We start from the raw sequence: 24,631 nt of genomic DNA, 5'->3' as shown, positions 1-24,631 counted from the left end.
TGTTCAAACAACACACACAGGGTGACAGTATGCACCCTTTTAGTTTCACTAGTAGAACTCACTGAGAAACTCAGATTAGCTAATTGCCAACAAGCTGGTAAAACCCAAAACTAAAAGTACAGCTATCATGCTTGTAAACTAATTATAGTGTTCAAAAACCATATTAATACAAGTTAAAATATGGAGGGGCGTTAGTGTTATAAATACAACCTTTCCACTTGGTTACGAACGCAACATTTTAACGTTTCAACATGTAATACCTCAGCGTTCTCCTCTTTATGGTTTGAATCTCTGAGGTATTTTTGAATTCGCGATGGAGGCGCTATTCGATTCCTCACATGTGCAAAATGGCTCCCGGAAGATAAACCCTATAACCCGGAAATCAAATGTGATCAGTAGTTTATTTGGAAACGCGTAGCTAGCAAAACAGCTAGCTATTCCTCCAGCCGTCGTTTTTAACCAAGTCGTTTTAAACATATGTCATAATTTATAGCTGTGTGTAGCGTATTGTGAAACTACGGGAGATGGGAGTCCCCGCATTTTTTCGTTGGTTGAGTCGGAAATATTCTACGATCGTTGTCCATTGTACTGAGGAGAGGGTACGTCTTTGTTTGTAGCCAGCTACCTGATTGGTAGCGCCAGCTAGTGTTGCGCATTTTTAAGGCCGTGTAATAATTATGCTATTTATTCCTGTAAACTGTTTGTTAGCGCAGCTAGCAGGTACGAACGTTACTGCACTTTAGATATAACATTACCTAACTAGCTATTATATCTTAACTATATTAGTAGTGTAACATTAACATGTTCATTCAATCTAAAAATGGCTAATGTATGGGATACACGCAAGTAACGTTAGCAAGCCAGCGCACCAACTATGCTACTTGCAATTTAGATGGCTACACATGCACGTCATTAGCACAGGGCCAGTCTAGCCTTGGGCTAAGATGGACAACTCCATCCTAAATTGTGGAGTTTATCGGTGACTGGAGCTCCGACGTTACATAAAAGGAAGTTTATCAAAAACTGACCTCAGTACCCCAAAAAAATGACACATTACACAGAACAATGTCGTGTGTAAATGCGTTGGGCACTAAAATAAGTTTTCATATTCACTTAATTTTGTTACGTCGGAGCTCCAGTCCGCCCAAACTAGTCGCCACTCAATTCCATCGTAAAACGTTGTTTAATTGTCTAGGGCTGAGAGAGCCCGGGGCCGAGAATAATTTATTGTGAAACGACTATTGAGTGACAAACTTGCGAGTCGAGTTGGCTTTCCATTGGTTTGCAAACAAAACTGAAACTAGACGGCCCGTCGATGTTATGACTAGAGAACGTTTGGCAGAGTCTTATGCATGGCGCAGCCAAGTATTGTTACATAAATAAGGTTATCATTAGTTGTGTCATTGCAAGAATGTAATTAATTGTGGTTCCATCTTCCCTTTACTCACAGTCCAAGGAATGCAACGGTGTACGGATTCCTGTTGATACCAGCAAACCGAATCCAAATGAAGTGGAGTTTGACAATTTGTACTTGGATATGAATGGGATCATTCACCCCTGTACACATCCTGAAGACAAGTGAGTCCTCCTCACAGAACATAGCATTGCCCCATATTCCCTTTATATCAATCAATCTTACACATTTATTTATGAAGCCCTTCTTACATCAGCTGATGTCACAAAGTGCTGTACAGAAATGTTATAATACACTTTATAGTGGATTACTTTTGACCAGGTCCCATAGAGTGCTGGTCAAAAATAGTGCAGTATATATACTGTGCCATTTGGAATACACTCAATAGCTATGAATCTCTATGGTAGGACTCTTGTGTATTACATTGAGATGTTATTCTAGTATTAACCCTCTAAAACGCCACTTCACTTTCACAGGGCTGCACCCAAAAATGAAGATGAAATGATGGTTGCCATCTTTGAATACATGGATCGGCTCTTCAACATTGTGCGGCCCAGAAGGGTTCTTTACATGGCTATTGATGGAGTGGTAAGTTCTGCTGCTTTCTTTTCATGGGACAGAAACTTTTTTTCTATTAACCCCTTTTAGATATCCTACCGTTTTGTTCAAACAATATGTTGGCCAATGACCTGTGCAGCAGTTGTGACATTCTGTTTATCTCTGAACAGGCCCCTCGTGCCAAAATGAACCAGCAGCGGTCCAGGCGATTCCGTGCCTCCAAGGAAGGAGTGGAACTGGTTGAGGAGAAATCCCGCATCCGAGAGGAGATTCTCGGGAGAGGTGCATATATTTTCAGAAAACTGTCTATACTTATCGTTCCATTAGAATTTAGACTGTTAAGCACATTTAATGACAAATATTTGCCATAACAGAATTACAAACTAAATATATGAAACAACTGTTTAATCTTCACCTTTTAGGAGGGTATCTTCCACCTGATGAAATCAAGGAGAGATTTGACAGTAACTGTATCACCCCAGTAAGTATTTGAGGCTTTTCTTGTAGAATAACAATATTTTCTAAGGCTGTGTTACTGTCACCAATATTTTGCAGTGTAAAATGTCTTCATGACGGTGCTAAAGCTGAGATCTCTGATTGCAGAGGTACTTGCCCCGGGTACTTTTTGACACATTTTTGTCAGGCTGCTAAATTGTGAATACTGTCTGGAAATTCATTATTATTCATTTGAATATTCTCTAGGGCACAGAGTTCATGGACAACCTTGCAAAGTGTCTCCGTTACTACATTGCAGACAGACTCAGTAATGACCCTGGATGGCGTAACATTACAGTAAGTATTATTGCAAAAAAGGTGATAGCATCTCAGAAAATGAACACAACAAATTCTAATGCATTGGTGGTCTTTAATCTATTTAAAAGCTGACATGTTTCGGCCTCAAGCTGAAACGTTTTAAGTGTTATGTTGGTCAGTTCTTCTGCTCAGACATGTTAAGGCCTTAGAACAGGGGCTGCCCAATCCTCTTCCTGGAGATCTACAGTCCTGTGGGTTTTCAGCCCAACCCTAATTTAATACATCTGATTCTACCAATTTAGCTTTTGAACAAGACCTTAACTAGCTGAGTCAGATATGCTAAATTAGGGTTGGACTGAAATCCTACAGGACCGTAGATCTCCAGGAAGAGGGTTGGGCAGCCCTGCCTTAGAACATTTCTCTATGTGCTTATTGGAAATGAAACCAAGGTCAGGTCTGACATGGTCATATGCATTGAGTATTGCTATCATTGTTCATATGGAAACATTCTTTATTCGTTTTAGGTCATATTGTCTGACGCCAGTGTCCCTGGTGAGGGGGAGCATAAGATCATGGACTATATCAGGCGACAGAGAGGTATGAGCCATTTATGGTCATTTTCAATATGTGGTTATTGGCCCTTTTAAAAAAAAAAGGTAATTTGTGACATTGTGATTTCTGCCAGGCATATTACAAGGTCTCAAATGGCCTTCTGTCTTAGTGCAACTTTTTATTTCAAGCTCTGCAATCACATGTATGCTAACTACATGTAATGACTCATAATCCATCCATTTATCTTTTTTGTTTCTCACAGCTCAGCCTCACCATGACCCCAACACACACCACTGTCTTTGTGGAGCTGACGGTAAGCTTTGCACCACAAGGGTCTCTTAAGTATTGAAGAGTAACCAACAATTGGAGAAAGTTGAGCATCTATAGCAAGAGCTTTCCCCAAAGCTGTGTTTTATATATCCTGCAACTTGTAGTTAGTTATGAGAGAGCATGATGGGTAAAGACACAAAAGCAAATTAGATGCCACAATTACTGTTAAGACTCTTGTCAAACCAACTTGAAGGTATGTAGATGCAGTGATTCATATTCAGGTTTTGTTGAGTAGTTAACAATGTATTCCCTACAATTATTGACATCTTATTGAGCCTGACGGGCTCAAGGTCTGTGGTTGACGGTGATGGCGTACATGTTTTGTTTTTCTAAGTCTACGTTTGAGACGTCTATAAATTAAGTTCATGGTAGTCCGTATTAACAGGTTCCTGGTTTCCAGTCCTTAAAAACAGTTAGCATCACTACTTGCAACTCTCCAACCTTGTACATTGTTAGACAATAGAGCGTCACGGTTTTCTGCAGGCCTTATTGTTCTGCTATATTTATGGCCAGTTAGTTTTGAATGGGTGCACTTACACAGGACATGATAGATAAAAGCTTCAGCATTCCATGGTTCATGATGCACTTGGTGAGCAAAGGAGGGATTTTGTTGTATGTAATTAGCTTGAAGAGGAGATTGATACATTCAGGCTGTGTCACAAATGGCATCCTAGGCCTTACATTAGTGCACTACTTTTGACCAGGGTCAGTGGGGCTCTGGTCAAATGTTGTGTACTTTCTAGGGAAACTGTGCCATTTTGGGCGCAGCGCTCTTTCCCCTCCCTCCAAATGGATAAATCATGGTATTGTACGTGCATATTAGCATTTGTAGATGATAATGCAGGCATGGCTCATAATATAGACTAGGTCATTTAATTAACATAATGCCGAAGAAACCAGAGTTAATTGTCCCGGATGACAAAGCATGTATAAAATGCAGTACTTCAGAGCTATTTTCAGCCTTTCAATGTATTCAAGGTTTTCTGTTTGCACAACAATACTGATGAAGGGTCGAAACACGTGGGTTTTTACATTTTAACAATAGACGCTCTTTCATCAACTGCCACTGTTATCCAAGAGTTGCTGAATGTCCTCTTCTATTCTGTTTGCATATTTTATTTTGGATTTCCCTAGCTGACCTTATCATGCTGGGCCTTGCCACTCACGAGCCCAATTTCACCATCATCCGAGAGGAGTTCAAGCCCAACCAGCCCAGGCCCTGTGCTATGTGTGGACAGAAAGGCCATGAGATCAAGGACTGCCAGGGAGTGGCCAGGGAGAAACAGGGAGAGGTACATAGCTATAATGTCAATGTCTCCAAGGGCCAGTTTCACAGACATAGATTAGGCCCAGTCCAGGACTAAAAATCATTTTCAATGGAGCTTCTCCATTGAGTTTGGTTTTTAGTCCAGCACTATGCGTTCAGTAAACCTCTCCTAAAAAGGTCAACATTCCGTTTTCTCTACGTTGATCAACAGCGTTGACCAATGTTGTGTTCTTATTGCAGCATGATGAGTTTGCAGACGCTATGCCGGCTTCTGAACAGGAGTTCATATTCATCAGGCTGTGCGTTTTGCGTGAGGTACGTTCTGTCATATCTTCTTGAATTTCAAAAAAATACTGCTAGGATAAGTTGTTGAGGCATGAGTCTCCCCAGTTTTAGATCTGTTGTTCAAGGTTTGTTTCCTTTTCCATAGTACCTGGAGCGAGAGTTGACAATGGCCAGTCTGCCCTTTCCCTTTGACTTTGAGAGGACTGTCGACGACTGGGTCTTCATGTGCTTCTTCGTTGGCAATGATTTCCTGCCTCATTTACCGTCCTTAGAGATTAGGTAAGCCTGACTGAACTGAGATGATGCTTACGGTCTTGAAAACACCTTGACAACAATGAATTCTCGCTCTTTCCATACATTTCAGTTGATACTTTTTGTGTCTTTCAGAGAGGGTGCGATAGATCGACTGGTGGGCATCTACAAAGACGTTGTGCACAAGACTGGGGTAAGTGTTGTCAGTGTAGGCTTAGGTATGTCCCCTTCAAGAAAAGTATTTGGTTCAGTTTCCCAAACACCAATTTTTTTATATATATTTTTTTATTTAAAAAAAAATATATATTTTTTAGTCCTGGACTAAAAAGCATGCTCAATTGAAATTCTCCCCTGAAAAATGTTTTTGGTCCAGGACTAGGCTTAAGTTGTCTAGGACACATGCCCTTAACAGCTGTCCTGACTTTCCTCCATGCCCAGGTATTTGTTCATAGCCTTAACTTGGTCTTTGTCCCTCCTCACAGGGCTACATCACAGAGAATGGCTTTGTCAAGTTGGAGAGTGTTGAGTTGATCATGCAGGCAATCGGTGTGGCTGAAGACAACATCTTCAAGAAGCGCAAAGAGGATGATGTAAGACTAAGGAGGATCAGTAGCTTTCAGCAGGGAAAGTACTGCTCAATAGATTATGTTCTTCTCTGGCTAAACAGTGGGCTTGGAGATTTTCCATATGATTTGCATTAACCACTGCATGGGTATTTGATTTCAAATGGCTCGTTCAGGTAGGTATTTGACACTGTCGTTATTTAAGATAATGTGGTTGATGCAAAAGTAAGGGAATTAGTAATTGTGAACTGAAAGCCATGTCTTTTTCCAGCTTCACTGTTTGTAACTAATGGGGTTTGTCTTGCAGGAGGGATTCAAGCGAAGGAATAAGGAGAAAAAGAAGAGGATGAAGGTAAGTGGAAAGATGTACCTATGTTATGGCTATTTGCTTGACAAGATGTTTTGAATGAAGCCCTCAGTCCTCACATTTTCCGTGTTTCTTTGAACGGACTATGCAAGTTCATTCGTTTCAATGGGCAATCACACGCATGGTATTTTTCATTTATTCTGAAACTGTCTGTTGTAGCTCTGTATTGAAGATGAGAACTGTTTGAAATGTTCCCTCAATAGATGTGCACAACTCTGGCCCTCGAGGGCTGCTGCATTGTATGCTAGTTCTTCTTTCTTTGGACTTGACTAATTTAGACCTGGGAAACCAAAAGTCTGCAAGATTTGGAAACGAGAAACCAGGAAACAAGTGGGGAAATTTACGTTGTTAATTGCGAGTATGTGTGTGTGAATTTGTGTTCCCTAGGCTCAGCAGCAGGGCCCATCCTACCTGACCAGCGGTCAGTTTGCCCCCCAGGCCCTTGGCGGCAGAGGCAGACCTGAGGTGGTTCAGAATGCCCGGCACCAAGCCTTCGATATGCGGATGCAGGGCAGGGACCAGCACAACAGGGTATGATGAGGGCTGATCATGGGGATATTGCTTCAGGTTAACTTGGTGCAGAAGGAAGACTCCTATTATTTACTAGCCACTAATGAGATGTTAGGGCGCAGCAGGCGATTATGGGACGTTCGTACAACTCTGTGGTTAGTGTCTGCTCTGAGATTGGGGGTTCATTTCCCAACCGAGTCATACCAAGACCACTGCTTGGCACTTGACATCTATGACGTTTCTAGGCCTGACCTCCAGGTGCCCCCCCCCATTTGATTTTGTTAGTTACTCACTCATATCATATGAGCATGGTGTAAGTCATGGCAAAAGGTGTAGAACTGCAGGAAATTGGCTTTAAAACTGCTTAATTTCTCTGCCCTTTTGCAAAATGTGTGAAATTGCACAACATTAACTTTACAGTTGCAGTTTGTAGAGATTTGAAGACTGTACCAGAATGTATGGCTTGTATTGATCAAATGCAGCACAGGAATTGTGTCCATGTTAAATTGTATGTGTGTATATACAGTAAATGAGGGTCCTAGTGGCTCTGTTATGGTGTGAGGTGCATTTTCCTAAGGTCCACTCAACCCCTTAGCGTGCAATGTTAAACGGCAATAAATACACCGCCATTCTGAGTGATCATGGTGAAGCACTTCTATCCTGATGGGAGTGGCCTCTTCCAGGATGACAATACCCTCATCCACATGGCATGAGTGGTCATTGAATGGTTTGATAAGCATGATAACATTGTATGCCATGGCCGTCTTGGTCACCAGATCTCAACCTAATTGAACACTTATGGGCGATTCTGGAGCAGTGCCCGAGACAGCGTTTTCCATCAACAAAACACCAAATTATGCAATTTCTCGTGAAAGAATGTTGTTACATCCCTCCAATAGATTTCCAGATACTTGTAGAATCTATGCCAAGGTGCATTGAAGCTGTTCTGGTGGCCCACCGCCATATTAAGACACTGTTGCGTTTCCTTTATTTTGACAGTACCCTGTATGTATCCAGGGCTCTAAAGTGTGACCGTTTTTGGTCTCATATGCTCCTAAATGTTTTGATGTGTGACCAACACCCCCCCCCCCCCCCCAACTTTTGTAAATTTGTGCATGACGCAGAAATAATGCGGTGCGACTTGAGTTCCACCATCAGCTTGAAGACTGTCCCCTTTTTGGTCAAGGTCAGTCTCTGCAGCAGGAGGGAGAGCAGAGGGGTGGTGACCATCAGATGCAATCAGTCCAGTAAAAATATATACATTCAATTATTTGAATTTATGCTCACCTGGGTATACCTCATAAGTAATACAACTAATCTATTACCAGTGTGATCATAAACCTTAAGTTTAGCAGTATCATTTTAATATGGTCTGAGAAGAACAACATTGGCAACACAGGGCTATTCAAGCATAGTGGTAATGGATTGGGCCTATAGCCTACTGTACAAACCACATTGATACAGAACTGTTTTTAATTGATTAGGCCAGACAGATGGTTTACTGTTTTAAACAGATTTAGATTTTTTCTGAAAAGGTGAGTTGAGTGAGCCAAGTTCTTTTGTTGTTGTATTTATCTGAACTCTCACATTATTTCCCCTTGCTGCCTAGCATTTAGTTTGATACGGCGGGGGTTAATCTAAGCCTCGCTGTCTGCATGTCCGACCTCGGAAACAATGTTTCACTTTCGAATTTCGATCTCTGTAGTACCTAGAGTGAACTGTGCCCAGGTAAATGGGTTGACTAGCCCTCCGCTATCGTGTCGTGCTGAACGGCATTTACCTGTGACTGTATTCAGGATACAGCGTGCCCTGCCTCTTGTCCCTGGTTGCTTAAATATTTGTTACATTGTATTCTTGAATTAGAATAAAAGCGTCTGCTAAATGAGATTTTTTTTCCTACGTGACTTGCATAGACTAGGCCTTTACTTTGTAGATGGACAATCATTCAAGGTCTGTCATGTAGCTTTGGAAAAAGCGCATTAAAATCCAGTCATTGTGTGGCATCTACAGAATACATTTATTTATTTAACATGCGCAATTAGAAACGTCAATCCACTGAAGCAAATTTGAGCCCAGTCGGCCTATACAGTCAATCCCTCAACACATCCTCATCCGGCTGCCATGAAAAGCCCCCACCTTGGAGTCAGTTACCGCATCATTGTGGAGCTCCTGATCGGCACGTGCCACTGGCAATGCATTTTGCAGGATATGCAGGCTGTGTTTGGCAGCGCATGATGACTACATTCATTTGAAGTTTGTTGTCTGTCGACCTGCTACAGGCAGAACCGGTAAAATGTCATTTATGAATCGCAAATCACCATGCAGCTGACACACTTCGATGCCATCACTCATTTTGATATCAATCTGGTTGTCCAATGCGATCTGCTTTGCTAATGAATGCCCTGATCTCTGGCCAGTCATTTGGTTTGTTGACATTGTTTTTGGGTATTAATTGCTTCTAATAGGACATAAAATTAAGCATTTAATTGTGGATTTAACCAACTTAGTTTATAACGAGGGACATCCTACATTTTTAACCTGGACACACACACAGTAGGAATTTCCTCAGCCATGCTGGCATGCTAGAGAAATGAAACATCTGCACGTACCGGTTCCAAGCGGGTGTCACTGTTCAATCTGAGGCCCTGAATGTTAACAAGTGTGTGTGATCTGAAGTGGTTTGGTCTTTTACTCTTGGGTATCGGCTTGGGAAATCCTCGAGTGGACAGTGCATCAATTGGCAAAAATAAAAGGTCGAGGGGCATCCGTTAAACTGTAAATCAAGTTAGTCTGGCCTAATTGTTACATAGGCTTACGTTTGTCATGTTACGAAAAAATCTGAGCAGTAGGTCATTTACTACCAATGAAGAATTTTAATTTAGAGCCCTGTATGTACCTGATGTTAAGTCTGAGCGTGGTAGCCATTTTCTATTGATGCCAGTCTTTACAAGTAATTTATTAAAGTTATGAATGTACATTGTAAGAAGCTGTTACAGTGCCTCTATTCGCTCTGCTTTTGCTACATAAATGCATGAGAACAAGTAGCCCGAGTTTGCACACGAATGCGGTGTTCACAAGGGAAGCGTGGCAAAGGGGAAGGTCTTCACTCTCTACTTGAGGTGGTTTTATTTCAATAGGATCAGGTATGAGCTCTCACACAAAGGAGAATATCAGTCCCAACCGCTCTTGCTTCCTCCGATGGTGGAAAAATTGTCCACGCGCTTTCATTTTTAAGTTGCTTTGTGGGTTGCTTCTTGTCAGACTGAAAGATGATGTGGGTATATTTATTTCTAAGGATATGTCTTCCTTGTATGCTATCTCCTGACTGTCTTCTCCGTCTTGTATCTTGTCCAGGCAGGGACCAGTGATGGGCAGGATGGCCGGGGTGTGAAGCGGAAAGCCGAGGACAGCGACAGCGAACCAGATCCTGAAGATAACGTCAGGTAAACGCCTACGCTACAGTCAGTCAGTCAACCAGGTACTCTGTCAACCATCCAGGCAGGCATCTCAGCTAGGGAGATGGTGTGATTTATGCCTCTCCACTGCAGGGGCCCCTCTGTGGTTTCTTACCACCTCCAACCACCCTCTCCTAGTCCATGCAAGTGATTAATATGGAAAGAAGGAATATTCTCAAATTCCTGATGCGCTCGCCAAAGCTGTTAAATCCATTGGGCTAAATTGGTATTCATGGAGGCTTTCCTGTTACTAGGCTGCTCTCCTTGTGGGCCAGTGTGGAGGATGGACTAGACAGATGCTGCTCATGCTTGATTATGTGTGCAGAATGGCACTGCATCGCCAATCTACTAGTATGTCGAAACCATTACACTACTTCTTAAATAAGCAAACTAGTTTGTCTCCCAAGCCTTCATAGAAATGGACTACTATGGTAATTACCAGATCCTGTATGTAAGATGAGGAAATGGTGCTCTATATGTTACTCTGCATAGTGACAAACAATGCAAAGCCTGAGAATGGTTTTATTGATGAGCAGGCCCAATGCTTTCATCCTTACTTGTTAGAAGGCTTTGTCACCTATACAATAGGAGTCGACAACAGTTAAGTAAAATTATATACTGTGCCTCCAGTATTCAGACCCTTGACTTTTTACACATTTTGGTACGTCACAGCCTTATTCTTGAGGGGGAAAACAATTGAATCAATCTACACTACCCCATAATGACAAAGCAAAAACAGTTTTTGACATTTTTGTTAATTTATAATAATAAAAAATATTACATTTACATAAGTATTCAGACCCTTTACTCATTACTTTGTTGAGGCACCTTTGCCAGTGACTACAGCAACGATTCTTCTTGGGTTTGGTGCTACAAGTTTGGCACTTGTATTTGGGGAGTTTCTCCCCTTCTCTGCAGATCCTCTCAAGCTCTGTCAGGTTGGATGGGGAGCGTTGCTCCACAGCTATTTTCAGGTCACTCCAGAGATGTTAGATCGGGTTCAAGTCCAGGCTCTGGCTTGGCTGCTCAAGGACAATCAGAGACTTGTTCCAAAGCCACTCCTGTGATCTCTTGGCTGTGTGCGTAGGGTTGTTGTCCTGTTGGAAGGTGAACTTTTGCCCCAGTTGGAGGTTCTGAGCGCTCTGGAGCAGGTTTTCATCAAAGATCTCTGTACTTTGCTCTGTTCATCTTTGCCTCGATTCTGGCTAGTCTCCCAGTCCCTGCCGCTGAAAAACATCCCCACAGCATGATGCTGCCACCACGTGCTTCACCGTAGGGATGGTGCCTGGTTTCCTCCAGACGTGACACTTTGCATTCAGGCTAAAGAGTTCAATCTTAATTTCATCAGACCAGATAATCTTGTTTCACATGATCTGAGAGTCTTTAGGTGCCTTTTGGCAAACTCCAAGCGGGCTGTCATGTGCCTTTTACTGAAGAGTGCCTTCTGTCTGGCCACTCTACCATAAAGGCCTGATTGGTGGCGTGCTGCGGAGAGGGTTGTCCTTATGGAAGATTCTCCACAGAGGAGCTCTGATTGTCCTTTAGGCTCTTGGTCACCTCCCTGATCAAGGCCTTTCTCCCCGGATTGCTCAGTTTGGCTGAGTTCCATTTAAGAATGATGGGGGCCACTGTTCTTGGGGATTTTCAATGCTGCAACAGGTATTTCTGTTGGTTTTTCTCATTTCAATTTTTTTTTTTTTATTTGTTTTCGCTTTGTCATTATGGGGTATTGTACAAGGTTGCAGTTTTGCTAGCAGGAGTTTCAGGAAGGGCCCAGGTAATACAATAGTTAATGCAGGACTGAGTTAATACAATAGTTCATGCAATGTTTCCAGTTCCTTGCAGACAGGCCATGTGTAGCCAATGTGATTTATAGGATATTCATATTCATCAGGGTATTTTCTTCCTGAATGCTGCAATGTTTTGATTTGTTGGCTTTATGTAGGTTGTTTTTTGCAAGTTACTTTTAGATTTGTTTAATTTTCATTTACAATTTTGATTAACCACATTACCTTTTATTTTGAGATATAAAGACTTTATTATACACGAAAAATGTGCATATGAAAATCATAACTGGCATGCAGATCAGTGGAAGTTGTAGAGTAAATTGCCACTCCAAATTGAAAAGGTTGCTGATCGCTGGTGTAGCCTATTACCGGCAAAGTCAGGAGCGTAACGGCAGCGAAGGTCAGTGGGAGGAGGAGGGTCGGGAAAAGATGTATAATCTCTCGCTCTCTAAAAAGAAAAATCAGTTTAGGCTAAATTGATCTCTGGCTTCCTATTTTTAGAAATGCATCTTCATTTTTAATGTCAGTGCTTAAAGCAGCAAAGCTCTGCCTACATATAGTGGATTTTATTCAAACAGTGTGTGTGTATATGTTTCTCTCTCAATGTTTAAGAATCGATTGGCCGAAAGAACAGATGCCTCTCGGTTGACCAAGATTTATTTATTGGGGCGCAGCCCAATGATTTATAATTATGTTCCTGCACCCTGACACACATCGTCCCGTGGCTGAATCTAGTTGCCTAACCCCCACAATAGAACATGAACACCACTCCATGTGCATGAATGGGGAAATGAATACGACTGTCCCTGTGTTAGGTTGTGGGAGGATGGCTGGAAGCAGCGATACTACAAGACCAAGTTTGACGTTGACGCGACTGACGATGATTTTCGCAAAAAGGTGGTCATGTCCTACGTGGAGGGTCTCTGCTGGGTCCTGAGGTACTACTACCAGGTACAACACTAACTCAAACCGACGTTTATTTGTCATACGCACGGGATGCAGAGTCACATACACAAGGCCGTACTTTAAAAGCGTAACCTGCACAGCTGAGAACTAACATCATAACGTCCCTCTCAGAATGGGCTTTTTTTTTTAAAAGGCCTGGTCAAATTGGGTGGGTCATCTTTCAATAGTCAATTATTTGACTGATTATTGAGCAGTACTAAGTTGAAATTGGAAGGGAAAAAAAATCTCTCTCTCTCTCTCTCTCTCTCTGAAAATGTACACTTCAACCCATAATTTCAGGTCTCAGGGGATTACGACATACTCTGGAGGTCTTTGTTCGGTATCTGACTCAAGCTGTCCTCGCTACTCTGTTTGCTTTGTCACCGAACAAACCCCCCCCCCCCCCCCCCAAAAAAAAACGGTTTAAATGTTAGTTGTAGATGCAGATCCTGATCTTTAACTTAAAATGTAATAATTAGGTGTTGGTTCTCTCCAGAAGATCCTAGTCTAAATCAGACTGGTGTTTAGGGATTTGTCCAAGGTAATTGTGAGCCCTGTGCATGCGGGGCCCTTGTGTTGACACCACATGCTCGGCAATCAACAGCAGTCCCAGGGGACGGCCTGAATGTATTCATTACCCGGGCCCTCCATTGATGGAGACGTGTCTCGTAGTTTCCGCCAGACATTCACCGGGCTGGTTGTGCCACTGGAGCTATGATGCATGCACACATGTTGCCAAACGCTGTGGGAAAACGGAACGGTTTAGTCGGACGCCAAAACACAAAGCTAAAGCTCATACCCATTTTTATTTTTATTAGTAGGATCGCTCTGCATAACATGGCGTTACCTTGATTTGTCACGTTGTTCGTTTAAAAACAATCGATTTGCGCCGGGGGAATTTGATTATGTATATGTTCTAGGGCTATGTAAATATTTAAACATGGGTATTTGGCTGTTTTTGTCCGACTCACGCATTCTTATCCTGTGTTGGCACAGTGGGCCACCTTTTTTTGTTATTTGAATGAGTTACCTTTTCATAATAGACTTGTCTGTGTTTTTTAAATGAGTTTTGCTAAGTCTGATGTGAAGACTGTTGAAATGATTAGGGGCACCTCGTTCTCTACGAGAAGAGCATTCTAACCAGCCAGCCGGTGACGGTCATTCATTAGCCGAGGATAAGCGTTTCAGGGTTGGATTCTTTGGGTTAATATTTTTTATCACCTCTGCCTAATGTGTGTGTATATGAAAATACATAAAATATTGGATGACATGAATTTCAGTGTTCATTTTGTTAGTAAGTGAAGAGGTACTAAACTGGTATTGGAAAGTGTTTTTTAGGACATGTTCATGGATTTCCCACTTCCAAGTCCTTCCCACCATTCCTTCCTTACACTGATTAAACTTCATGGTTTAGCAACTTCTACTACTTCCATTTTCCAGTTTTCCCCTGAGTATGCAATCTTATAAGATTTAAATGTCAGTCATACTCACGGGCAAATGTCACCTAGATTAGTGTCATGTAGGCTATATATAATTAAAATGGAATTTATTCACACTTGGGCATCCTTTTTAGTAGGCTATCTATTGACTATTTTACTGTTGAATTGCCATTTCCGCAAATGAATATTTACACAAATAAAAGATGAGTAAAGTAAAAATCTGCGGTGATTGGGCCCCAGTTAGCCAGTCATCTAATTAGTCCACTGTCAGTGCAGTTGGTGAGGTATTGGAGGATTATTTGTCCGGGCCGTCTCAACTGTTTCTGTTGATTTTTGACAGGGGTGCGCATCCTGGAAGTGGTACTTCCCGTTCCACTACGCCCCGTTTGCCTCAGACTTCAAAGACATCAAAGGCATGTTCACCGACTTCGAGCTTGGGACCAAGCCGGTAAGAATGGTCTGGCTGCAGGCTTTTTTTCTGTCATTCCACTTCAGTCTTCCCCTGGTTTAAGCCTGTAATGTTCTGTGCGGCGTGTTCTAGTCTGTTGCTGTGTGTTTCAGTTCAAGCCCCTGGAGCAGCTGATGGGTGTTTTCCCTGCTGCCAGTGGAAATTTCCTACCCGAAACATGGCGGTCACTCATGAGCAATCCAGTAAGTTTTCACTTGATATTACACATTTTCAGCATAAAATGTTATCGTTGATAGTGTACACATAGGAGACCATAAATATACAGTGAGCTCAAACTATTGGAACAGTGACCCATTTAGTTGTTTTTGGCTCTGTGCTCCAGTGCTTTGGATTTGGAAGGCTACACTAAAGTGCAGACTGTCCGCTTTAAATTTAGGGTATTTTCATCCATGTCAGGTGAACAGTTTAAAAATGTGCAGCACTTTTTGTACATAGTCTGCCACCCCCCCCATTTTAGGGGACAAAGTATTGGAACAAATTCACCTAGTAAAAATGGCCTGTATTAGGTCAGTTAGGATCACCACTTTATTTTAAGAACGGGAAATGTTAGAATAATAGGAGAACAATTTATTTCAGCTTTTATTTCTTTAATCACATTCCCAGTGGGTCAGAAGTTTACATACACTCAATTAGTATTTGGTAGCATTTCCTTTAAATTGTTTAACTTGGGTCAAACGTTTCGGGCAGCCTTCCACAAGCTTCCCACAATATTTTGGCCCATTCCTCCTGACAGAGCTGGTGTAACTGAGTCAGGTTTGTTGGCAACACTTTTTCAGTGCTGCCCACAAATTGTCTATAGGATTGAAGTCAGGGCTTTGTGATGACTACTCCAATACCTTGACTTTGTTGTCCTTAAGCCATTTTGCCACAACTTTGGAAGTATGTTTGGGGTCATTGTCCATTTGGAAGACCCATTTGTGACCAAGCTTTAACTTCCTGACTGATGTCTTGAGATGTTGCTTCAATATATCCACATAATTGTCCTCCATCATGATGCCATCTATTTTGTGAAGTGCACCAGTCCCTCCTGCAGCAAAGCACCCCCACAACATAATGCTGCCACCCCTGTACTTCACGGTTGGGATGGTGTTCTTTGGCTTGCAAGTCTCCCCCTTTTTCCTCCAAACATAACGATGGTCATTATGGCCAAACGGTTCTATTTTTGTTTTATCAGACCAGAGGACATTCCTCCAAAAAGTATGGTATTTGTCCCCATGTGCAGTTGCAAACCATAGTCTGGCTTTTATGGTGGTTTTGGAGCAGTGGCTTCTTCCTTGCTGAGCGGTCTTTCAGGTTATCTATCTAGGACTCGTTTTACTGTGGATATATGTTTCATCCAGCACCTTCACAAGGTCCTTTGCTGTTCTGGGATTGATTTGCACTAAAGTACGTTCACCTCTAGGAGACAGAACGCGCCTCCTTTCTGAGCGGTATGATGGCTGCGTGGTCCCATGGTGTTTATACTTGCGTACTATTGTTTGTACAGATGAACGTGGTACCTTCAGGCATTTGGAAATTGCTACCAAGGATGAAAGACTTGTGGAGGTGTACAATTATTTTTCTGAGGTCGGAGGGCTGATTTCTTTTGACTTTCCCATGATGCCAAGCAAAGAGGCACTGAGTTTGAAGGTAGGCCTTGAAATACATCCACAGGTACACCTCCAATTGACACAAATAATGTCAATTAGCCTATCAGAAGCTTCTAAAGCCATTTTCTGGAGTTTTCCAAGCTGTTTAAAGGCACAGTCAACTTAGTGTATGTAAACTTCTGACCCACTGGAATTGTGATAGTGAATTATAAGGGGAATCTGTCTGTAAACAATTGTTGGAAAAATTACTTGTCATGCACAAAGTAGATGTCCTAACCGACTTGCCACAACTATAGTTTGTTAACAAGAAATTTGTGGAGTGGTTGAAAAATGAGTTTTAATGATTCCAACTTAAGTGCGACTTCAACTGTATATAATGTATTGTGTAATTTTGGAGTACTTTTGTTATAAATAAGATTAAATGTTTCCAAACACTTCTACATTAATGTGGATGCTACCATGATTACGGATGAATTTTGAATGAGTGAGAAAGTTAGTCATAGTGTATTTGTGCATCTAAGTATGTGGACACCTGCTCGAACATCTCGTTCTAAAATCATGAGCATTAATATGGAGTTGGTCCCCCCCTTGCCGTTATAACACCTCCACTCTTCTAGGAAGGCTTTCCACTAGATGTTTCTGGGAAAGCTTTCCAATAGATGTTGGAACATTGCTGCGGGGTACTTCAGCCGCAAGCATTAGGGAGGTCGGGCACTGATGTTGGGTGATTAGGCCCGGCTCGCAGTCGGCGTTCCAATTCATCCCAAAGGTGTTTGATGGGGTTGAGGTTGGGGCACTGTGCAGGCCAGTCAAGTTCTTCCACATCGACCTCGACAAACCATTTCTGTTTGGACTTTGCTTTATGCACAAGGACATTGCTGAAACAGGCAAGGGCCTTCCCCAAACTGTTGCCACCAAGTTGGAAGCACAGAATCATTTACAATGTCATTGTATGCTGTAGCGTTAAGATTTCCCTTCCCAGAGGCCTAGCCTGAACCATGAAAAACAGTATGTATTGTGTATTGGGGCAGGTAGTGTTCTCCTGGCATCCGCCAAACACAGATTCGTCCGTTGGACTGCCAGGTAGTGAAGCGTGATTTATCACTCCAGAGAATGCGTTTCTACTGCTCCGGAGTCCAATGGCGGTGAGCTTTACACAACTCTAGCTGACGCTTGGCATTGCGCATGGTGATCTTAGGCTTGTGTGCGGCTGCTCAGCATGGAAACCCATTTCATGAAGCTCCTGACGAACATGTCTTGTGCTGACGTTGCTTCCAGTAGTGAGGGTTGCGACCGAGGATGATTTTTACACTCTTCAGCCCTTGGCGGTTCCGTTATGAGCTTCTGTGGCATACCACTTCACGGCTGAGCCGTTGTTACTCGTAGACATTTCCACTTCACAATAACAGCACTTACACTTGCCCGGGGCAGCTCTAGCAGGGCAGAAATTTGACTTCCTATGTCGGTGCCACGTTGAAAGTCACTGAGCTCTTTAGTGAGGCCATTCTACTGCCAATGTTTGTCCTAGGAGATTGCTTGATGTTTTTAGACACCTGTCAGCAATGGGTGTGGCTGAAATGGTCAACATACTTTTGTGTATTTTATTGAATCATACCCCCCCAAAAATTTTTTTAAGTTACCTTGTCTGAGAGCATTATGACACCGCTGTGGGGCTCTATTGTAATGGTGAGAGGTTAGCATGTCTTGGGTATCATCATTTTTCATGATTCATTCAGGACCACCTGTAATTATTGTAAAGTAGAAGTGTTTAGAATTATTTTTTTTCTCATTTCAAATCCAAAGTGCTGGAGTTTCATGGTCCAGGCTGTATCACATCCGGCCATGATTGGGAGTCCCATAGGGCGGCGCACAATTGGTCCAGCGTCGTCCGGGTTTGGCTTGGGTAGGCCGTCCATTGTAAATAAGAATTTATTTACAGGTAGGCTAGTTGAGAACAAGTTCTCCTTTACAACTGCGACCTGGCCAAGATAAAGCAAAGCTGTGCAACACAAACAACACAAAGTTACACATGGAATAAACAAGCGTACACTCAATAACACAGTAGAAAAAAAGTCTATATACAGTGTGTGGGAAGGCAATAAAATAGGCCATAGTAGCGAAGTAATTACAATTTAGCAGATGTGCAAGTAGTGATACTGGTGTGCAAAAGAGCAGTAAAGTAAATAAAAACAATATGGGGATGAGGTAGATTTGGTGGGCTATTTACAGATGGGCAATGTACAGCTGCAGCGATCGGTTAGCTGCTCAGATAGCTGATGATTTAAAGTTGGTGAGGGGGAAATAAGTCTCTTAACTGACTTGCCTAGTTAAATTTATTTATTTTTAATTAAAAATTAATTGAGTACAGTCCCAATGCGTTTGCAGCTCACTGTAAATGATATTGTCTGTGTGGGATACTATCCAAATAATTAAGTGTGACCAATGTTGCCATCATATTAGTTGCTAAACTGCTACACTGCTTCTGTTTGTCACTAATTCCCCAACCTGGCACTTGTTCTCCAACAGGAGTCCTCAATCATTGACTTCTACCCCGACGACTTTGCCATTGACTTGAATGGCAAGAAGTATGCTTGGCAAGGTAAGTCGACAGGTTAATTGACCTGAACACCTTGGCATGGCACTGAATGCAGGTCGGTGTGCTTTGCTTGCTCTTCCGGGTTTCGAACGGCTAAACACTCAAGCGCTACTGCTAATGTAAAAAGAACTTTGAAATGCGTTTTGACTGTGTTTTCACCTTTTGTGTAGGCGTTGCATTGCTTCCCTTCGTGGATGAGCGCCGTCTCAGGGCAGCCCTGGCTGAAGTCTACCCAAACCTCTCTCCAGAGGAAAGTGAGTAATAGGACTCTTCAACTTCAAGCCACCATTGTAAACCACTCCTTCAGAATATATATTTTTTTAAGTGGTAGTCACAGTACTTTATTAATGAAATATTTGAAGTGTGAAAACCACTCCTTGACGATGAATGTCACACTTCTTTGTTTCTGAAGTATTCCATGTGTGAAGTTTGTGCCCTGTGTTCAATTGGCAATGTCTTTTTCAATGACAGTTGTCAGTGTCGATCAATAGGTTTAATATGTAAAGTACTCCCTTACAGGAATCCTTTTGAATATTGACTTAGTCGGTCCACTAATGTGTTCACTCTCTTTGTTTCAGACAAGAGGAACAGTCTTGGCAGTGATATGCTGTTTGTGGGGAAGTCTCATTCTATCTGTGACTTCATCCAGGAACTGTACCGTGGAGAATCTCACGAGGTATGGCAAGAAAGCAGCATCCCTGCAATTTGATCACATCATCCTAATAAACTCAGTAAAAAAAGAAACATCCCTTTTTCAGGTCCCTGTCTTTCAAAGATAATTTTGTTAAAATCCAATTGACTTCACAGATCTTCATTGTAAAGGGTTTAAACACTGTTTCCCATGCTTGTTCAATGAACCATAAACAATTAATGAACATGCACTTGTGGAACGCTTGTTAAGACACTAACAGCTTAAAGACAGTAGGCAATTAAAGTCACAGTTGTGAAAACTTGGGACACTAAAGAAGCCTTTCTACTGACTCTGAAAATCACCAGAAGAAAGATGCCCAGGGTCCCTGCTCATCTGCGTGATTGTGCCTTAGGCATGCTGCAAGGAGGCATGGGGACTGCAGATGTGGCCAGGGCAATGAATTGCAATGTTCGTACTGTGAGATGCCTAAGACGGTGCTACAGGGAGACAGGACGGACAGCTGCTCATCCTCGCAGTGGCAGACCGTGTAACAACACCTGCACAGGATCGGTACATCCGAACATCACACCTGCGAGACAGGTACAGGATGGCAACAACTGCCCGAGTTACACTAGGAATGAGCATTACACCGAGGCCTGTGCTCTGGAGCGGATTTGAAGATGGAGGGTCCGTCATTTTCTGGGGCGGTGTGTCACAGCATCATCAAACTGCCTGCAATGACAAGCTCAATCTCAACGCTGTGCTTTACAGGAAAGCCATCCTCCTCCCTGTGGTACCCTTCCTGCAGGCTCATCCTGACATGACCCTCCAGCAGGACAATGCCACCAGCCATACTGCTCGTTCTGTGCGTGATTTCCTGCAAGACAGGAATGTCAGTGTACTGCCATGGCCAGCGAAGAGCCCGGATCTCAATCCCGTTGAGCACGTCTGGGACCTGTTGGATCGAGGGGTGAGGGCTAGGGCCACCCCCCCCCCCCCCCCCCCCCCCCCCCCCCAGAAATGTTTGGGAACTTGCAGGTGCCTTGGTGGAAGAGTGGGGCAACATCTCACAGCAATAACTGGCAAATCTGGTGCAGTCCATGAGGAGGAGATGCACTGCAGTACTTAATGCAGCTGGTGACCACACCAGCTACTGGCTGTTACTCCCCCCCCCCCCCCCCCTTTTGTTCAGGGACACATTATTCCATTTGTTAGTCACATGACTGTGGAACTTGTTCAGTTTGTCTCAGTTGTTGAATCTTATGTTCATACAAATATTTACACAATTTTGACAGTGAGGATTTTTTATTTTTTTTGCTGAGTTCATTTGTGTAGTTGAACTCCCTTAAACAGTTGCAATTACTGACAGAACTATCCTGGCTAAATACATAAACCATTACATTAAAATGAACTTTAAGCAATAGTATGTCTGTTTACCTCAGGGCACCGAGATGCCGGCGGAACTATGCCATGGAATTCAAGGTACATTGAATCTTGACGAAGACCCTATCCTACCAGATAAGTAAGGAACATCTATTTTCTCATCACTCTTTTTGATACATTATTCATCTTTCTCTGGAGAGAATCATGGCTAACCTATGTGCTTTTGTTCTTAGACCAGTGGAGTCGCCCATCCCCATGCTACGGGACATTGCACAGAACAGTGCCATTGGGTAAGGATTGTCTTTTACCTTAGTCACACCAGTTGGTCTTCCCAGTTGGGACACGTGCACGTTTGTATAAAGACTGAATTTCCTACAAATGTTCACCTGAAGGGCCAGTTGACAATCCTCAGAGCGATAGTCGTAAGGGCACATTACTGCTTTACGTTACATGATTGATCTCGACCAGGAGAAGAAATTTAAGGTCATCTTCTGTGTGAAACCAATTTCAAGTTTTCCTTCAGTGGTCGACTTCAAATGCTCATTTACCGCACGATAGAAAAAGTCCTTGGATGTAACGACCTGCTTGGCCCTCTGGGGGTCAGCTTCTAAGAGGTGCTGAGACTCCCTTGTTCTCAGTGGGTTTGTGTCCCAAATGGCACCCTATTCCGTATATAGTCCACTGCTTTAGACCAGGATATAGGGTTTAGGGTTCCTTTTGGGACATGGCCTCTCTCATTCACACTGGAAGTAGAGCAAAGCTGATGTCAAACGGAATTGATGCCATTTTCTACGACCTGCGCTGGAGTATCCGATTTAAATGCCTTGGCTCGCTATTTCTCCTTGGGGCAGGATGGTTATTAAATTCATTGCCAATGTAAACTTTTTAGGGAGTACTGTTTTAAAAAAAATTAAACTCACAAATTCAATTATTCATAAAATAAATGGTTATAAAATTCATTTTTTTCTTGGCAGAGTGAAATATAAGGACCCACAGTTTGGAGAGACCTTTGTGTTCAAGGCTGTCATTCTTCATGGAGCAAAGTAAGTTATTGCAATGCATTGTTTTATAATTAACATGTTCCCATTGAGTCAGAGCTGTATATTATCTTACACCTTCTGTATGTGCTTAGACACATTGCTTAAAGAACAATGTTAATATAGTGTAAAATCTTTATCTTAAATGTTATCAAAATACTTATTGCTACACATTTTAAAATGGTTTGTCAATTGAATTTGTACACCGCGTCTGATTTTAAAGAATGGCATCCACTATATTTGTCATTTATCACTCATGTCTCCCTGTCCCCTTTGAGAAAGTCATAGTGTGTTCATTGTCTCTTCATTTTTTGGTGGATCATGGAGCTCTTTATGACCAGTGTGGTGTTTCCTATTCTGTTACTGTTTTGTGTGGAAAAATAAAGTGTCTCCTTGTCTCTCAGGATTCCTGCCAAGGTGCTGAAGCCTGGAGACTGGGAGAGGGGTAACCGTGGTAGGGGTAACTGGAGGCCCCAACTGGGCTTCAACTCCAACCGGCAGCAGGTCCATCTGGACCAGTCAGCCTTCAGGGCCCTGGGGTACGTGCACATCTCTTCAGACTAGACAGCATTTACCATTTTAGACTTGCAGCCAGACCAACTTGTATGATATCCCTTCAATGGTCACCCTTTGATATATGATATCTTAAGCTCTTTAACTTAGTCAGACATTCACAGAAGGCTGTTTGTTTACTGTTAAGTTGTTTATAAAGTAAATACAGTTGAACCAAGCTCATGGAAAGTCCAAGAATGGATGTACCAATCCCGGAATGCCCCTTTAAGGAACCTGGGTAATTGAACATCTGGCTGATTCTGGACTGTAGCATGTTCAGGAATGAATTATGCATGCTGCCAAAGAAACCTGATGTATTCAGAAATGTTTTTTGTCCACCAAATCCTTAATTCTGTAATTTAAACAGATATTTGCCTTGATGGGGCCAATTGGGCAGGTGTTTAGAGACTGGTAATTAGGAAAACCTGGCATAAATTAGTTATTTATTTCTCCCCCCCCCCCACAGAGTTTGGTATGCTTGTGTTGATGTGACAGCAAATGGTTAGTATTAGCAGCTATAATATATAAAAATGTATGTGTAGGCATCTGATGCACCCGATGTGTTACTCAATGAAGAAGCCGGCCACATTAGGGTTAGTAGTCAGCTATTTGACTGGCAGCTGGGGCTTAAGGAACAGTGTGTATGGAACAGCCTATAGCAGATTATTTCATATCTGTGACTTACGCTGCATGTTTTCAGTCACAGCATTAACCGACAGCAGCAGGGAGGTGGGCAGTACAGCAACGCTCCACCCCCTGGCAACTACCACCAGGGGAACTACAGCAGGCCCCCCCACAGTGGTGGTCACTTGTCACGTAAGTCCTCTTACACACACACACACACACACAGTCAGGCCTTAGACAAACGCAATCGCTGCATCTCCCATTTAAAAAAGTCTTTACGTGTTCAATGCAGGTGTCGAGTAGTAACTATCTGAATAGGTGATAGAAAAGCTAGCAAAGATGGACAGTAATCTCAGATCCAAAAAGCCGTTTTGTTGCATCCTTTCTTACTTGCTGCTACATTTCACTTCCTTTGTCTTCGGCTGACATATTGTACCTCTTCTAAGAATAAAAATAACTATATATTATACAATTAAATGGCCCTTTTGTTCAACACTGGGGAGTTGGAATGGCGTAATCTGGAGTGGGCCGTTCTCTCTCTCGGTCTCCTAGCCCCTAATCAGAGGCTCCTGGTTGTCCCCAGGCCCCGGTCTCAGCCCCATGCTCCTCTGATAGCAGGGCTCTGCTCAAAAGTAGTACGCTATACAGGGAATAGTGAGCCATTTGGGACGCAGGCTCAGTTCTCCAATTTGACTTTGATGTTCCCATTTGCAAGTTGATGAATAATCTCATCTGGCTGCTGATAGCTTGTGGGGGAGCAGAGGCTATTCCAGTGGCACTTGATGCAAATAAGGCTTTTGGTTCCCTCGGATTGCGGCAGCCTCCCTTGGCCTCTGCTGTTCATCCCTGATGGTAAACTTGCCAATTAGCAGCGTAGGACGGACTTCATCCTCTTTCTTTCTATATTAGTTATTTTGATTAAGGCAATCAGGGTTAATACTCTGGCCCATCTGATTGTGGGCCTGTTTCTCTTCAAATTGTCACTTTATGTAACGGTGGGATTTTTAAAATTCATGGTCTTCTAGTCCTGACGATACAATTCGCCAAAACTGCAGGAATAATAAAAATGTAACAGCTTAATTTTAGCGTACTGTCCCTTTGACACTTGCCTTGAATAACCAACGGCACAAATAATATTTTCAATAACTATTTTTTTTTTTACATTTAATTTTGCTGTTTGAAGCTGGTGTACAAAAGACTCGATTTGAACTGAAGAACGGGAAACATGGAAATGGCGCACGTACAACAGATCTGCCTCTTTTTTACACTTTCA

At 42.5% G+C, this 24,631-nt stretch overlaps 1 protein-coding gene across 1 annotated transcript in view; it reads left to right on the top strand.

The window, feature by feature from the left end:
* Positions 1–388: 388 nt before the first annotated feature.
* LOC139407013 (5'-3' exoribonuclease 2-like) overlaps positions 389–24,631 on the top strand; it is a 31,672-nt gene continuing 7,429 nt past the window's right edge. Inside the window, exons 1-27 of the mRNA XM_071150258.1 lie at positions 389–599; positions 1,451–1,578; positions 1,891–2,002; positions 2,143–2,254; positions 2,395–2,453; positions 2,675–2,764; positions 3,250–3,322; positions 3,540–3,590; positions 4,742–4,899; positions 5,115–5,189; positions 5,305–5,438; positions 5,547–5,604; positions 5,894–6,001; positions 6,282–6,326; positions 6,729–6,872; positions 10,206–10,294; positions 12,909–13,044; positions 14,818–14,925; positions 15,039–15,128; positions 19,062–19,134; positions 19,302–19,385; positions 19,710–19,807; positions 21,205–21,284; positions 21,379–21,435; positions 22,120–22,188; positions 22,587–22,721; positions 23,435–23,550. Of these exons, the coding sequence (XP_071006359.1) occupies positions 525–599; positions 1,451–1,578; positions 1,891–2,002; positions 2,143–2,254; positions 2,395–2,453; positions 2,675–2,764; positions 3,250–3,322; positions 3,540–3,590; positions 4,742–4,899; positions 5,115–5,189; positions 5,305–5,438; positions 5,547–5,604; positions 5,894–6,001; positions 6,282–6,326; positions 6,729–6,872; positions 10,206–10,294; positions 12,909–13,044; positions 14,818–14,925; positions 15,039–15,128; positions 19,062–19,134; positions 19,302–19,385; positions 19,710–19,807; positions 21,205–21,284; positions 21,379–21,435; positions 22,120–22,188; positions 22,587–22,721; positions 23,435–23,550 (2,557 nt within the window). The 5' untranslated portion in view covers positions 389–524. The remainder of the gene's footprint in view (positions 600–1,450; positions 1,579–1,890; positions 2,003–2,142; positions 2,255–2,394; positions 2,454–2,674; positions 2,765–3,249; positions 3,323–3,539; positions 3,591–4,741; positions 4,900–5,114; positions 5,190–5,304; positions 5,439–5,546; positions 5,605–5,893; positions 6,002–6,281; positions 6,327–6,728; positions 6,873–10,205; positions 10,295–12,908; positions 13,045–14,817; positions 14,926–15,038; positions 15,129–19,061; positions 19,135–19,301; positions 19,386–19,709; positions 19,808–21,204; positions 21,285–21,378; positions 21,436–22,119; positions 22,189–22,586; positions 22,722–23,434; positions 23,551–24,631) is intronic.

This window comes from Oncorhynchus clarkii, chromosome 4 (genome assembly GCF_045791955.1).
Source record: "Oncorhynchus clarkii lewisi isolate Uvic-CL-2024 chromosome 4, UVic_Ocla_1.0, whole genome shotgun sequence".
Taxonomy (NCBI): domain Eukaryota; kingdom Metazoa; phylum Chordata; class Actinopteri; order Salmoniformes; family Salmonidae; genus Oncorhynchus; species Oncorhynchus clarkii.
This window is presented reverse-complemented; position numbering and strand designations above follow the sequence as displayed.